The sequence below is a fragment of the Diaphorina citri genome, unplaced genomic scaffold (genome assembly GCF_000475195.1).
Source record: "Diaphorina citri unplaced genomic scaffold, Diaci psyllid genome assembly version 1.1 scaffold1146, whole genome shotgun sequence".
Taxonomy (NCBI): Eukaryota; Metazoa; Arthropoda; class Insecta; order Hemiptera; family Psyllidae; genus Diaphorina; species Diaphorina citri.
This window is the reverse complement of record NW_007378575.1, coordinates 118,265-134,733: the sequence shown is the minus strand read 5'-3', so window position 1 is coordinate 134,733 and position 16,469 is coordinate 118,265. Positions and strand designations below refer to the sequence as shown.

Below are 16,469 nucleotides of genomic sequence, written 5' to 3'. Positions count from 1 at the left end.
ACTCAGTATCTCAGGATGTTCGAACCTTGTATTGTTCCCCTATTCAAGCACTACTCCTCTACAGCCGACGTGTCGTTACAAGTGTACATCCTCAAACTTCTCACCTATATCATTCACCTGGGTTTCAACTATTATAATATAGACCCGGAGCTGGCCTTTGTTCAGATTCTGATTAAGCAGTTCGACCTCTTTGAGCACGGATACGTCAAAGGCTTAATCAAGACAAACGTGACTTGGAATTCTGTAGAGTTAGAGATCAACTTCACATCCCTGTGCTTGTACGTTTTGGAAACTTTCCAAGCGTTTACTCCCTATTGCAAATACACCCCCTTGGTAGAAACACTCAACAGCATTGTGGATTACCTGTGCGCGAGATCACACTATCTAAATCGCCCCGGGCGACCCGCGACCTAGCGCTTACAAGGCTCATATTCTTTAATTTCTTTTTTTTTTTTTGTTTTTTTTTTCGCCGACGAGGGTTTAAACACAAATGTGCAACATCAATCTGTTCCAGGCAACGCTTCGAGAGCGTTTTCAGAGGAAACCTGCAAGAAAATCTACAATGAAGAGTTCGAAAAACTCCTGGCCTGTTGTGACACGAAAGAGATTTCTTCCATCATGGCGGATATAAGTGACACCGTCCCCCAGAAAATAGCCTACCTCAAGAAAAAAGGTAAATATTTGGAACGGGCAAGAAAATCTACAATGAGGAGTTCGAAAAACTCCTGGCCTGTTGTGACACGAAAGAGATTTCTTCCATCATGGCGGATATAAGTGATACCGTCCCCCAGAAAATCGCCTACCTCAAGAAAAAAGGTAAATATTTGGAACGCCTTTTCAGTCCTATGCGAGCAGTATAAATAAGCACTATTATTATTATTATCATCCTAATTTTCAAAAGTGCAGTTTTTGTCTTTTTTTCTATCAGCATTGAATATCTTGGCAGTCTGAATTCAATGTCTTCTTTGTTTATTTGTTTCCAGAGAATCTGAAGTACAAAGTGATTCAATAAATCCTTATGAATTCACTGATTCAGAACTCGTTGAAGTGTAAACAAAAGTTATGTAAATGCACACTACTGCTACAGCAGTACCATCCCCTAAGTTCAGTGGACAGACATTGATGACAGGTTCAAGTAAATAGGGGTATTTTTTTTTCGCCTGAATCGAATGAATCCATCGATTCCAGATTAATTTCGATTAAAAAAAGAAAGTGTTTTGAGAGTCCAGTCAATGGGACTTTCAAAGCCATCGAATCCGCATTAATTGGATAAAACAACCTCATTATTAGACCAGGACTTAAATATTGTTCCCTTTCGTTCATCCTTCAGATTGGAGCTATATTTTGGACAGCAGAAATGCAAAAAAGATTCGAGAAGCTACGAGGAACACACCACACCAACCGTGAAAGCCAAGAAGACACAAAAGCAAAGCGTTGAAGACAGGACAGAAAGTCATGAAACTTATGAAGAAGAAGACAGACCTGCAAAACGAGAAACAGAAGATCCCTTGGAAATGTCAATGGAAGAACTGTTGAGGAGACATAAGGAACGGTCCTTGGTTCGAACCTGGAATTGGGAAGTAAATTCAGAATAATATGCTATATGAATAGATTTAGTAAAATAGTCTGGCTGGGGGACTTAAAGGAGGATACCAGCCTGATTTCCCTTGCTAAAGAAATAGCAAAAATGTTAAGTGCGAAGGGCATCCACTGGTAAAAATTCCGTTGCAAAAACCAAATGTTTTGAAGGTAAGTAAGATGTAGCATATCTGATTGAATAATTTTCAATTCTTCCTATTGATTTACTAATATTTTCAATTCTATTTCACCAGCTTTCTATTCCCTTACCTTGCCAGCTTTCAGCACTCTGTTCACTGCATTTCGAATCATATCTCCGTAATATTGCAGGTTGACATGACTCAACATCTTGGTGGAACACAGGAGCATAGCCGTAGGGTTGGCCACATTCTTGCCCACAGCCTCTGAATAGGTGTGTCGTGCACCCTGCAAACATGAGTTTTAGACCGTGTTGTTGTTGGCGTTTACAAATGCGAAAATTGACAAGTAATTTTTTTCCCTAGCATCCCAATTTTACTACAATATCAATGCTCTCCTCCGTGACAGGACATTTGAACTCATGGCTGGGGCTAGCATTCATTGGAACTTTCAAAGAACATAAAGGACACAAGGGTGAATCCATAAAGCAATTCTATGGAGGTGTTCTGCCAACCAATCCTGGCCGGCTTGAAGACGAAATTTAGCTACCAATCCTTTTCTTGGTTTTAGAAAATTGAACGTTAGAAATTTATCTTTGAATTGGGAATTTTAACAATATTCGACATGAATATTTGACAAAATAAGAATTCCTACTGAAGCAAACAGAGACCATATTTTCATAAATTATAATATTAAAATAATGCCACTTACGGGTTCGAACACGACACACTCCGGACTCCAGGACGCACCAGCTACCACTCCTGCCCCTCCAACTAGTCCTGCAAATGGAGAGATATTTAGACCTTAAATTAAAATTTGTATAGTTAGACATTGAAATAAAAAAATATAATATTGAAATCATTTATATCACGTCACCTGCCTCGATGGCGTACTGGTAAAGACGCTCGCCTGGTAAACAGGAGGGTGTGGGTTTAATCCCAGCCAAGGCATGGAATTTTATCCTCATTTATTTGAGAATTTAACCTCGTAATAATGGACCTCTAAGGGTTAGGTGGTAGAGAACGCCTCCGGCGTTAACCTCGCCTAGTGGTTACCTTCCGCTCAAGTCTATTTTTATCATAGTATATATCTAGATTTTTATATCTAGATATAGTATATATCTAGATTTTTATATCTAGATATAGTATATATCTAGATTTTTATATCTAGATATAGTATATATCTAGATTTTTATATCTAGATATAGTATATATCTAGATTTTTATATCTAGATATAGTATATATCTAGATTTTTATATCTAGATATAGTATATATCTAGATTTTTATATCTAGATATAGTATATATCTAGATTTTTATATCTAGATATAGTATATATCTAGATTTTTATATCTAGATATAGTATATATCTAGATTTTTTAGGTAGGTAGGTAGGTAATTATTTAGTATTAGGTAAATATTTAAATCTTAAGTATACTTATGTCTTATATTATAAAAACTCTGTAAATAGACCTTGCCAAAAGGCCTATTATATCTAAAATAAATAAATAAATAAATAAATAAATATCATTGAAGCTGAAAGCCTCCTCACATTTTAAAGTATGTAAAAGAAAAAAAGATTAAACAAAAATTGATATCCCGGTCAAAAAGGAACCATAATTCTAGTCAGCTTACCTGAAGCCAAGTTATCTACTATGTTTCCGTACAGGTTTGGCATAACCATGACGTCAAACTGATGAGGATTGGACACAATTTGCATCGTACAGTTGTCTACAATCATCTGCTCGAATTGAATCTTCGGATACAGCTTAGCCATCTGAAACACGAAAAACAAAATGAGCTTTCGTAGCGAATAGCTTTCTAATGACCCCAAAATACACAACCCCGACTCGAAGTTCCGATTTAGTCAAAAACCAAAAGCTTATCCCGGAAAGGTAAAAAGTTAGGCCAGACTAGTTAGCTAGGGAGGTAGCGCGTCTGCCTAAGTGCTAAGTTGCTGGTTCAGTGATTAGTGTTATTATAGGGTTAGGTTAAATACAAAAAGGAGCTTTTCTTTTCCACGGACGTGACTTCTGCAAAACGGTAATAATAATCCTTCGAATAGTCCAAATAAAAACGTTAATATCTCGAGTAGTCCAAATAAAGCCGGTAATCATCTTTCGATTAGTCCAAACACCAATCAGTCCTCAATTAAGCCACCTTCAAATTCCTGTCCCGACTTCAACGATCTCCACGTCCAATCCAGACTGGGCCATTTATAAATAAATGGTCGATTCCTATGTAAAAAGTTGTGAAAAATTCGAATCTGAGGTCAAAACTCCAAAAAAGTAACTTTAAAAGGTCAAAAATTCAATTTTTAATTGCCGTTCCAATGACAAAGTTCAAAGAGTTGTGACGTCAGACTTAGCATCAAAATGCGCAGAAACGCTTGCGCACAAACAAACGAAGCGGAAGTCATGAATTATGACGTCATCGCCTACGGGAGCGTATGCCGTGACGTCAAACTTAACGATTTACCTGTATTTTTTAAATCGATTTATCTCGGTATCTAGAAGTCGTAGAAGAAAAAGAAAAATTCCGTTGGTCCTCATTTTTCCTGCTCTATGACTTTGAAACATCACCCAAGTAAGCGCAACTGATCTATTACCAAAATTAATTTAAGTAGAATATAACAGAGCTTGTTTTAGCTCTCACCTCTTTACAACTGTTGAGGAACAGACCATCCCCGAGCTTCATGATGTTGGCCTTATGAACTGCCGTCACCTTCTTCCGGTTATTCTTGGTGGCGTAGTCGAACGCAAACTTGGCAATACGACGCGACTTTTCCGCCGTGACTATTTTCAAACACTCCACCACTCCCTGCGGACATAAGGAAAAAATTGGTTATTTCCAGGAAATGTTGCTGGTCTTTTCAAAAGCTCGGAGCTAGGCAATCAGGCCATTCTCTTAGGTCATGCCAGGAAATATCAAGAAAAAAGGTACCTACTTACCTACCCAAGAAATATACAACACTTTTACTGACGAAATGCTCCCAGAGTGTGCTTGCATCTAAGAAGTGTCATACTTTGACGTCAGTCGAACTGAACCGTGTTTTGAACGCGTTGTTTAGGATTCATTCTCAGGGCGAGATGACATTTAAAGAAGATCCTGATAATGTTCGTTCTCGGAACGGCTGGCTTTTTCTATCCTGTCTTCCTTCTCTCTTCGATTTCGGGACGATAAGACCGTAGCAGTTACTACAAAACATATGAAAATAGACAACTACAAAACACACATAACAAGTATACCTACAAGGCGCATTTATTTAACTATTCATTTATGAACATTCAGTTTCAACATTTACAAGAAAATTGTATACAAAATTATTAAACGAAGTCTTGTTTCATTTACTTGGTAAATGAAAAACTAGATCCCCCACAAAACGTTAATACTGGAAAATTGATAGAAAAATGAGGGATATTAGGCTGGAAAATTTGATATAGTAATAATAGTGCTTATTGAGCTCAAATTCTCAAATTATTTTGAGGATAAAATTCCATACCACGGCTGGGGTTGAACCCACACCCTCCTGGTAAAAGTTGGTACAGAAGTACTCAGTAATCACAATAATAAAACACATGAGTGGAGCCATGCCATTGGCTAGCAAGATGGTAATAATCAAAAAAGGAGCTAATTATCTAATCTTACATCTATTTAGCCACAGCACAAGGCGTGTCCGGTCACCCATTCAAATACTCACCACGTTCAACGTAGCTTAACATGAACTTTTAGGAACTAGTTATTCAAGGTCCTTAAAATGGCGAATTTTAATGAAAAATGATGATGTCAGAGGAAAGAGATGAAATCTAAATTAAAGTCTTTGATTTAAAATGAAAATGAATTATTCCGTAGCAATGAAACAACTGCTATATTAGACTCGTGTGGTCTGTGTTGTAGCATGCCAAAGCTCACATAACAGGATGATAACGATCTTCTATTTGAGGTTAGACTCGTGTGGTCTGTGTCGTAGCATACCAACGCTCAAATAACAGAATGATGTAAGGATGGTGTTTCGTTTTTTGATTGCAAATATTTACTGGTTACTTTTTGGTGTTCTTGTGTTGACCCATCATCTAAATGGGAAGTAGTGTGGTGTCTCTTCTTACCCATCCAATGAGAGGCATACTACGGGATGGGCATGCTACGACACAGAGCACATGCATCTAATGTAGCAATTGTTTCAGTGCTACAAAACAAAAACGGTGATGGAACACTCATCTTAAAATAAAAAAAAAAACTAAGTATCACTTACAGGTACACACTCATGTTCCAGGGCAGAATATTCCCCCTCGGTTTGTTCCCGAATAATGACACAGTCCACATTGGAGTGCCGTACTTTCACCCCGGGGAGTGACTTGACATGCACCACATTGGCGTACAAATCCAGGGCTTTACGTAACTTCATGTTGAGTGTTTGAAGTTCTCCTGTGTGACTGTAGTCGGGGGTGGAAAGAACTCCCTAGGAGAAAGAAATAAATTGGAATTTATTTATATTGTAGAGACAATTTAACTACCAGCCTAGCTGGCTTGGTTGGTAGTGCATCTGCCTTGTAAGTGCTAGGCCATGGGTTTGATTCCTGCCCGGGGCAGATTTTATCCTGAATGGATAATTTTCATTCTTGGAATGGCTGGCTTTCTTCTCCCTTAGAATTTGGGATGATACCTAAGACCTTAGGTAGTAGTTACAGTTAGTTCTATCATTTTTTTTTTTTTTTTTTTTTTTTTTTTTTTTTTTCAAGTCTCACCTTCAAACAAATACCATTTCTTGCAATGGAATCAGCTACTGTCTCTAATGGGGCACTCATGGTGGGATTGACTTCAGAGAAGAAGAATGGCTCAAAGTCAACAGGAACATTGGCTGCTTTGAACACCTCCTGTACAGAGTAGACGAGTTCGGGACCCACTCCATCTCCCGGGATTAGTGTACATTTGGTTCGACCTTCTGGCACAGACTGGTGCTGAAAATATGAAAGGAAAGGAAAAGTAATTAAATGATCACAGAAAAAAGTAATAATAAATTGACTCTAGTAAAGTGAACACCTCCTGTACAGAGTAGACGAGTTCGGGACCCACTCCATCTCCCGGGATTAGTGTACATTTGGTTCGACCTTCTGGCACAGATTGGTGCTGAAAATATGAAAGGAAAGAAAAAGTAATTAAATGATCACAGAAAAAAAAAGTAATAATAAATTGACTCTGGTTAAAAAAAAAAAATCTTTGGTAGAAAATTTTGTTACAGTAACAATTTTAACAATACAATACTTACAATAACTGCTGTTGAGTGTATGCTGTTCTTGACAATGTTTTGACCATAGTTCTTGGATTGTCTCAGTATCTGTAACACAGGAAAAACCATACATAAAGCCATTTGCCAATTTCACTCAAGACTGTTTCCCTTCAATTTCAACATTTTAGACCAGAGAAGATCCACAAACGAAAAACCATACATAAAGCCATTTGCCAATTTCACTCAAGACTGTTTCCCTTCAATTTCAACATTTTAGACCAGAGAAGATCCACAAATATTGAAATTATATGAGACCTTGGACTACAGTGGTATAGGTCTTCTCAGTCCTCTTAGAGGAGGATGACCAAGGTACATTCTATACTAGAGCTGGTTACCTAGAACTGTCCAAACACACCATTTCACAAATTAAACTGTCTCTTCTTAAGATTAGTTTAACTTAATCCCTGCTTCCTAATTTCTACATTTTACACCAGCATAATCGGGTGTTTTCTACAATCATATGTCACACTCGGTCTTTGATTAATGGCTATTTTCAAACACTTTGGGTCGTGTGAATCTTTCTTGGCCATGACATTCTATACTAGAGCTGGTTACCTAGAACTGTCCAAACACACCATTTCACAAATTAAACTGTCTCTTCTTAAGATTAGTTTAACTTGATCCCTGCTTCCTAATTTCTACATTTTACACCAGCATAATCGGGTGTTTTCTACAATCAAATGTCACACTCGGTCTTTAATTAATGGCTATTTTCAAACACTTTGGGTCGTGTGAATCTTTCTTGGTCAATGTACAAGGTAAATTACATTGGAAATTAATACAACTTGATAATTTCAAGGGGGTCAAGACTCAAGCTGAGGAGTTGTCCAAAAATGTCATGCCCTCTGAGAAGTTGGAGACTGATAGCTGTTGGAAATCTCACCTGGTCGCAAACCGATGGAATCTTTTTGCTGAACATTTTGGGTGTTCACAGGTAGGGAAAGTCAGACGGAGAGCTTGTAATAATCCCAAATTAATAAACGAAAGACAGTGAAAAAGAAACGAGAAAAATAAAAATTAAATTTTCATTTTTCACTTTTCCAGCAATTTGAATTTTTTTGTTTGTTTACATTTTGAAACCGAACAGCTGATTGGGATTTGAATTTTTTTATGACGTCATCACGTCACTTAACAAAAAGCTCTTTACAAACGATGCTCAAATTTTGGCACAATTTCTCTTGTAAGGAAATTTCAATTTTTTGAGGCCGAGGGCCACAAAGTGAGTTTAAACTCGGTGGCCCACGGCCTGAGAGGATGGTACCTATTTTGCACTGTACCCTACATAAATCTTGATAGTTATTTTAAAAAGCTCTACCTACCTTTAAACTTTTCCACAAGTTTGCACCACCCCAATACTTTTCCCTGACCATAAAAAACATTCATCGGACATTTCACCAGGAAGAGCAGAGAGCAGAATCTCTCTGCTCTTATCCTGTATTCGTTTGATTTTTTTTATCGATTAGGAAAGAGTAGGAACGAGGGCCACAAAGTGAGTTTAAACTCGGTTTGTGGCCCACGGCCTGAGAGGATGGTACCTATTTTGCACTGTACCCTACATAAATCTTGATAGTTATTTTATAAAGCTCTATTACCTACCTATACACTTTTCCACAAGTTTGCACCACCCCAATACTTTTCCCTGACCATAAAAAACATTCATCGGACATTTTACCAGGAAGAGCAGAGAGCAGAATCTCTCTGCTCTTATCCTGAATTCGTTTGATTTTTTTATCGATTAGGGAAGAGTAGGAGGGCGGAAAACTGACCACTCTACTACATACATTGATAAGGATAAAAAAATCATTGATTTTAATCTGTGACGTCACAAAAATTGATTTTTTCATTTTTCAAATCATGCATTTTGATTGGACAACGCACTGCGCCGACTCGGTCAAGTTCGTGAAGTTGGGAAAAAAAAAGACCGAGCTCTCACGAACTGTGCTCAAACATTAAAACAAAATGGCGATGGTGTCCAAAAATTGAAAAGTAGAAAGGAATTTTATAGCCACTTTTTGGGATAAAATTAAATTATTAGGGTTTAGGACTTAAGTTTAGTAACAAATATCGTGTAAATTTTGTAATCCCATGCATTTTCTGTTGTAAAATTAAACAATTTCCCCTTTTTTATGTGAAATTATAAGAGAAATAGGTATTTTTAGTCTCGACTCCTTCTGGTCAAGTTTTTCACACAAGGAAAGTGAAACAGATTTTTTATAATGGCACTCAATCCTTCATCCAAATCGGATTTCATAGTTGGTGCCAAATATAGATTAGTTCGTAAAATAGGAAGTGGATCTTTCGGTGACATTTACCTGGGGATTAACATTATCAATGGAGAGGTAAGTTCGAACATCAGTTGGTTCTGTCATCTACTCATAGTATTACATCAATTGACAGGAACAAGAGATCTATCCTCAGGTCTCAATCCAAGGGAAGTTGGTACTGTTAATTTCCATCCTGATGACCTCTTTACATATTTAAGTACATCCGATTGACTTTCAACGTATTGCCATTCCAATGTCAATAAGATAATTGAGTTAATTCAGGAACAAAAGATGAGAGAAAAATGATATCATATTTCTATGAACTGTAGCTAGGTACATTGTATTCTTGCATCTGTGAGGCTCATCTTGTATGTACCTACTTACCTATCTAAACAATGGATTGCTTATTAGGTAATAGTGTTATTGGACACAATTATTGCATGTTTGAGTAATTTAAAATATCAACAGCTTTGATTAGGTTAAACTTTCATTGTCCTCTAAGCAATATTTCTGTACAAAATGATGAGAACTTGGGTGCACAGTTTCAATGTAATTTTAGATTTTGAAAAATTACCTTCAGGAAAATTGTACCAATAAATTCTACAAATTATTATTAAACTAGGTAGTTTACCCTGTGCTTTTCTAACTTGAAAATGACATGCTAGCTATTAAATCTGAGGGTGGGTGGACATCTGTGTACTGTGGCAACTTGGGACAAGATTTTACTATGTGTTAAGGCCTGTTAAGTTCCATTTGAAATGTATAGGCTGTTGACCTAACAGGCTATGAGGAGCTAAAAAGAAGGTCTGGTGAAACTCACCCACATATTATCTAACCTAGGTATCTCCTAAAAATGTTATTATGGTAGGTACTTGCTCAGAAGTCATATCAACGTAAAATAGCTAAAAAAAAAAAAAAGGAGCTGTCACAATTTGTGCAGTGACCAGTGTTATTATAGGGATAGGGTAAACACAAAAAGGAGCTTTCTTTTTCATTGTCATGGTCTCTGAATAATTACCGATAATAAGTTACAAGGTACTTAATATTATACAACTCTCATGGAATGAGTAAGTGAATGGTGTCATGTAAAGGATAGAATTGAGTCATCCCAAGTGGCAAAGTGCACTTACCCCCCTGCAAACTAAGCAGTGATCACTACTATCATGACTCATCTCATGGCAATCAACAATCTAGTCATCTTCTTGCCTAATATTTTTCCTCCTCATTTCTATTCTTTTCAGTTTTCTAAAAAGTGTAAAAAGTACGGGACTTTAAACAATAATATTTTGGAAGACGAGGCTGATCCTGAGGTACTTTGAAATTTTTTGCTCGGTTTTATAAATGGAGAACTTTTAGCATTGTTTTTTCGATTGTCCTGGACCTCTTTCCTCTCCCCCTATGCCTTGTCATGTTTGTCCATTTGCTACTGAGTTTGATTCAATTTTATTCTTTACAGGAAATCGTGAGTTTGTTATGTTTATTGCTAACAAAAATGATGGGAAGTATGTAGGTACTGCCTGGACCTCTTTCCTCTCCCCCTATGCCTTGTCATGTTTGTCCATTTGCTACTGAGTTTGATTCAATTTTATTCTTTACAGGAAATCTGAGTTTGTTACGTTTATTGCTAACAAAAATGTACTACCTACATATTTATTTATAAGCCTTGATTCATTATTTTCAAGACAACATGCATATTTGTGATTTTGATTCAAAAAGATTTTCTAGGTGTTTCTGAAAAGAAAGATCCATTTTACAATCTTGTTGAAATGAGCATTTGAAGTTTTTTTCTTATTTTGTTACTGATTTTCCTTTTCAAAATGAAACTTTGAGATGTCTAAGCATGGTGCAATAAGTAACACTGGATAGTTGGCATGGTTACTTGCTAGCAGGGTGTTGGGCTGGTGAGCATTAGGTATTAAACAAAAGTACCTACTTCTTAAATATCCAGCTCTACAAACCAACCCAAATGGTGGTCCATTAAGTATTAGGTCATAGAGTTTAATTGGACATGGGTACATACTTTCATAATCTGTCTCCCTCCTTCTTCTCTTTCTCTTCCTCCTCCTCCTCTTGTTACTGATTTTCCTTTTCAAAATGAAACTTTGAGATGTCTAAGCATGGTGCAATAAGTAACACTGGATAGTTGGCATGGTTACTTACTAGCAGGGTGTTGAGCTGGTGAGCATTAGGTATTAAACAAAAGTACTTCTTGAATACCCAGCTCTACAAACCAACCCAAATGGTGGTACATTTACAAACCAACCCAAATGGTGGTCCATTAAGTATTAGGTCATAGAGTTTAATTGGACATGGGTACATAGGTACTTTCATAATCTGTCTCCCTCCTTCTTCTTTTCCTCCTTCTCTTTCTCTTCCTCCTCCTCCCCTTCCTTCTCTTCCTCCTTCCCATTTCTTCCTCTTGTCCCCTTCCTCCTCACCATCACTCTAATTACCTTCCTCCTTTTCCCTGCTCCTCTATCATTTCTCTTTTTTTTTTATCCTTGCTATCTCTTTTCTTTCCCTTCAAAATTCTTCCCTGCCTACACAATGCCAATAACAAAACCTTAGCTACTTACATACTTAATAGGTACTTCCTTGATTTGTATTAATTAGTAATATTAAATAGGTAAATAATAATGTACATGATACCTATATGAGTCAGATTTTCCAGACCGATAAAAAGTACAAACAAAGGCAGATAAAATACCTAGCAAAGGCTATTTTATCTATCATAGCCTGTACTCCTAGTTCAACATTATAACATTATCTCCAATCTTTTGTTTCCATTTGAAATAAAATATTCGTGCCTATGATAATATACGTAGTTGTAGGACATTAAATGTCAAAGGTCACTGACCTTGTGGAAAATAATACTTATTTTAGTAGAATAGAAAGTAATGGTTCCAGGTCATTTTTCTTATCTTGATTTGAAAAGCAAAAGATTTGCTTGCTCTTTAGGGTATGATTGATAAGTGGCCTTTGCTCCGTGTTAGGTATACCATTATCGGAGCAGTTTGATTGAAAAGGGGCTTTTGCCCCGTTTTGGGTTTCCCATTAACGGGGCATTTTTTTTTTTTTTTTTTTTTTTTAGAACTTTCAATGATAGAAGGAACTGTGTAACAATAAAGCGCTTATCATTCCGAAATCAAATAGAGAAAAAGGACAGGATAAGAGAAAGCCTTCACTTCGGAGAATGAACCTTATCTATTTAGGATTCAGTTCGCCCCCACGCGGGAGTCGAACCCGCGACCTAGCGCTAGCGCTTACAAGGCAGGCGCCTTCTAAACAAACTAGGCTGGCTCATTTTCTTTTGACGACTATGTTATGTACTTATTTATTTAGATTCTTTATTGGTCATAGCTCATAAGTGTTAGAATTCAATTTACACAAATAGATACAAGGAGTTATAAAGAAAGGGCGAAAAGAAAGTGGTTGGCTGGAAGAGCTCCTCCTCCAGGAGAACCCTGCCACTTAAAAGAAAACCATAAAGAAAGTAAAAATGTTGCCTGGGGCAATCTCTATTCAAACATTTCATTTCATTGACTACATCATTTGCATCCTTTTTTAATAAGGTTCATTTTGAAAGTTTCGCAACCATTGCGCAAGTGTTTCCGTTGGGTATTAACTAGGCTTTAGAATGGCAGAAGACTAGAAAAATGTCATGCCCTCTGAGAAGTTGGAGACTGATAGCTGTTGGAAATCTCACCTGGTCGCAAACCGATGGAATCTTTTTGCTGAACATCTTGGGTGTTCACAGGTAGGGAAAGTCAGACGGAGAGCTTGTAATGATCCCAAATCAATAAACGAAAGACAGTGAAAAAGAAACGAGAAAATAGAAAAATAAAAATTAAATTTTCATTTTTCACTTTTCCAGCGATAGCGATTTGAATTTTCTTGTTTGTTTACATTTTGATTTTGAATCCGAACAGCTGATTGGGATTTGAATTTTTTTTATGACGTCATCACGTCACTTAACAAAAAGCTCTTTACAAACGATGCTCAAATTTTGGCACAATTTTTCTTGTAAGGAAATTTCAATTTTTTGAGGCCGAGGGCCACAAAGTGAGTTTAAACTCGGTTTGTGGCCCACGGCCTGAGAGGATGGTACCTATTTTGCACTGTACCCTACATAAATCTCGATAGTTATTTTAAAAAGCTCTTGGCGTGATAGTCCCTGTACTAAAACTAAACCTTAGGAAAGAGATGGAAAACGACCTTCAGAAAAGGGGAAATTGCGAAAGAAAAATACGACTTGGTCTGACAAATACGAACACATTTTCAATGGAATCTCAGCGAAAACGTTTGCAGCATCACTAGCACCATCTGTCGGCGCTGTTCGCATTGTGCAAAAAATTTGCCTCCTGTGAGGTTTGAACTCACGACCCCTGGTTTACGAGACCAGTGCTCTACCACTGAGCTAAAGAGGCTGTCTTGAGAGCCGAGGTGAAAATGGTCGTATATGAAAACGATTTCATCCAGTTGACTTGAAATTTGATTTTAGTGACTTCTGCCTCCTCGTAGCCAGTTAGCTTGGTTGGTAGCGCGTCTGCCTTGTAAGCGCAAGGCCGCGGGTTTGATTATCGCCCATGGCGGATGTTATCCTGAACGGATAATGTTCGTTCTCGGAACGGCTGACTTCCTGCTATTCTTCGATTTCGGAACGATAATACCTTAGCAGTTACAGTTCCCTCTTTCAAACCTTTTTGAAAATAATAATATAAATAACATTTTTAGGCCTGGGTCCACAAAGTGAGTCTAAACTCCGTTTAAGTTTTATCTCGGTTTACTTAAGCAATCTGATTGATTGCCTTAATTTTTAGATTTTTTTTTTTTTTTTAATCAACCAATCAGATTCCGGGGGGATCTGACTTGCGTCCCGACTGTGAAATCCGAGTTGCGTCCGTCCGATTTGCGTCCCATTTCTGAAATTTTATCATCCGAGTTGCGTCCCTGAGTTACCTGAGCTAGAACTATGTACTTTATATACTTATCCTAGTTTGAAGGTATACATGTAGTACAGGGTGACAAAAAAATACTGCACGCAGCATTTTTTCAAAATCAAATCATTCACAACAGTGGATCTTGATTTTTAATTTTAAGTTCAATGCCTCTCGGATAGGTACCTATCTATTGATCCATGCGGTTAGAGTTGCGGTCTTGTAATCTGGAGGTTGCTCGATTGAGGTTACGCACGACATGATTGTTGTTACGTTGTGAATTTGGTCTACTTCAAATAATCAACACACCAAATTCTCGATAGCTGATCATAAAGAACATGAATAAGCTGATGAAGAATATGAAGTCTGAATTACTAGCTATAAATTGAACAAACAAACCAGTTCCAAATGGATCGTTGAAGTTAAGCAACGTTGCGCGTGGTGGGTATCTGGATGGCCGTTGGTTGCACTTCACTTCCCCCCCCCCTCGTAACCCCGAAAAGCCCCCCTAAAAAGATGGATTAAGTATACACGAATCTCCCCCTAGTAAAATAAAATAATAATAAATATAGGTACACCTAATAAAAATAGGAGAATATGACGAGAAATATATTTTGTAAGAGAAAGGAGAAAATGATAAGAAAGTTTGGGAAAGAATATTTTGGAAAATGGGCAGTGTAAAAAAGGAAAATAATAAAAGCAAAGACAACAAAGAAAGGAAGAGAGAAAGAGACGAAAGATGAAGAAGGGGGAGAGAAAGAAAGAGAGTGACCTAGAAACCTACTTGTTGCCAGATCCACAGAAGAGAGAGATGATTTTTATAACGCGTGCGTCTAAAATCTCTCTCTCTCTCCCCATAATTTTGTGCATGTGTCTTCGATAGGTAGATATATTATGTTGGTAGGTATTACAATTTATTTTATTGTAAAACCTGTACTAAAACTAAACCTTAGGAAAGAGATGGAAAACGACCTTCAGAAAAGGGGAAATTGCGAAAGAAAAATACGACTTGGTCTGACAAATACGAACACATTTTCAATGGAATCTCAGCGAAAACGTTTGCAGCATCACTAGCACCATCTGTCGGCGCTGTTCGCATTGTGCAAAAAATTTGCCTCCTGTGAGGTTTGAACTCACGACCCCTGGTTTACGAGACCAGTGCTCTACCACTGAGCTAAAGAGGCTGTCTTGAGAGCCGAGGTGAAAATGGTCGTATATGAAAACGATTTCATCCAGTTGACTTGAAATTTGATTTTAGTGACTTCTGCCTCCTCGTAGCCAGTTAGCTTGGTTGGTAGCGCGTCTAAAACGATTTCATCCAGTTGACTTGAAATTTGATTTTAGTGACTTCTGCCTCCTCGTAGCCAGTTAGCTTGGTTGGTAGCGCGTCTGCCTTGTAAGCGCAAGGCCGCGGGTTTGATTATCGCCCATGGCGGATGTTATCCTGAACGGATAATGTTCGTTCTCGGAACGGCTGACTTCCTGCTATTCTTCGATTTCGGAACGATAATACCTTAGCAGTTACAGTTCCCTCTTTCAAACCTTTTTGAAAATAATAATATAAATAACATTTTTAGGCCTGGGTCCACAAAGTGAGTCTAAACTCCGTTTAAGTTTTATCTCGGTTTACTTAAGCAATCTGATTGATTGCCTTAATTTTTAGATTTTTTTTTTTTTTTTAATCAACCAATCAGATTCCGGGGGGATCTGACTTGCGTCCCGACTGTGAAATCCGAGTTGCGTCCGTCCGATTTGCGTCCCATTTCTGAAATTTTATCATCCGAGTTGCGTCCCTGAGTTACCTGAGCTAGAACTATGTACTTTATATACTTATCCTAGTTTGAAGGTATACATGTAGTACAGGGTGACAAAAAAATACTGCACGCAGCATTTTTTCAAAATCAAATCATTCACAACAGTGGATCTTGATTTTTAATTTTAAGTTCAATGCCTCTCGGATAGGTACCTATCTATTGATCCATGCGGTTAGAGTTGCGGTCTTGTAATCTGGAGGTTGCTCGATTGAGGTTACGCACGACATGATTGTTGTTACGTTGTGAATTTGGTCTACTTCAAATAATCAACACACCAAATTCTCGATAGCTGATCATAAAGAACATGAATAAGCTGATGAAGAATATGAAGTCTGAATTACTAGCTATAAATTGAACAAACAAACCAGTTCCAAATGGATCGTTGAAGTTAAGCAACGTTGCGCGTGGTGGGTATCTGGATGGCCGTTGGTTGCACTTCACTTCCCCCCCCC

General features: G+C 37.6%; 1 protein-coding gene and 2 non-coding genes across 3 annotated transcripts; all 3 read right to left on the bottom strand.

The window, feature by feature from the left end:
• Positions 1-1,462: 1,462 nt before the first annotated feature.
• On the bottom strand, positions 1,463-8,064 carry LOC103514456 (probable isocitrate dehydrogenase [NAD] subunit beta, mitochondrial). The gene is made up of 10 exons (XM_008479333.2): positions 7,886-8,064; positions 6,982-7,050; positions 6,756-6,842; positions 6,461-6,586; positions 5,968-6,174; positions 4,371-4,535; positions 3,351-3,492; positions 2,428-2,495; positions 1,849-2,004; positions 1,463-1,567 (listed from the first exon to the last, which is right to left on the bottom strand). Exons 1-10 carry the CDS (start codon positions 7,919-7,921, stop codon positions 1,463-1,465), a joined length of 1,161 nt encoding a protein of 386 aa, XP_008477555.1. The 5' UTR covers positions 7,922-8,064.
• A 5,557-nt stretch (positions 8,065-13,621) lies between these two features.
• Positions 13,622-13,693, bottom strand: Trnat-cgu. The gene has a single exon. It is a non-coding gene; the product is annotated as a tRNA-Thr (tRNA).
• Positions 13,694-15,315: 1,622 nt separating this feature from the next.
• On the bottom strand, positions 15,316-15,387 carry Trnat-cgu. Its single transcript has one exon. It is a non-coding gene; the product is annotated as a tRNA-Thr (tRNA).
• Between the last annotated feature and the right edge of the window lie 1,082 nt (positions 15,388-16,469).

Excerpts from the sequence above, each read along its gene's own strand:
- LOC103514456 (XM_008479333.2), bottom strand. The coding sequence starts at position 7,921 with ATGTTCAGCAAAAAGATTCCATCGGTTTGCGACCAG. Across the intron at positions 2,496-3,350 it reads AGTAGATAACTTGGCTTCAG|GACTAGTTGGAGGGGCAGGA; the intron begins GTAAGCTGACTA and ends CTCCATTTGCAG. Across the intron at positions 1,568-1,848 it reads GAGTGCTGAAAGCTGGCAAG|GTTCGAACCAAGGACCGTTC; the intron begins GTAAGGGAATAG and ends TCCCAATTCCAG.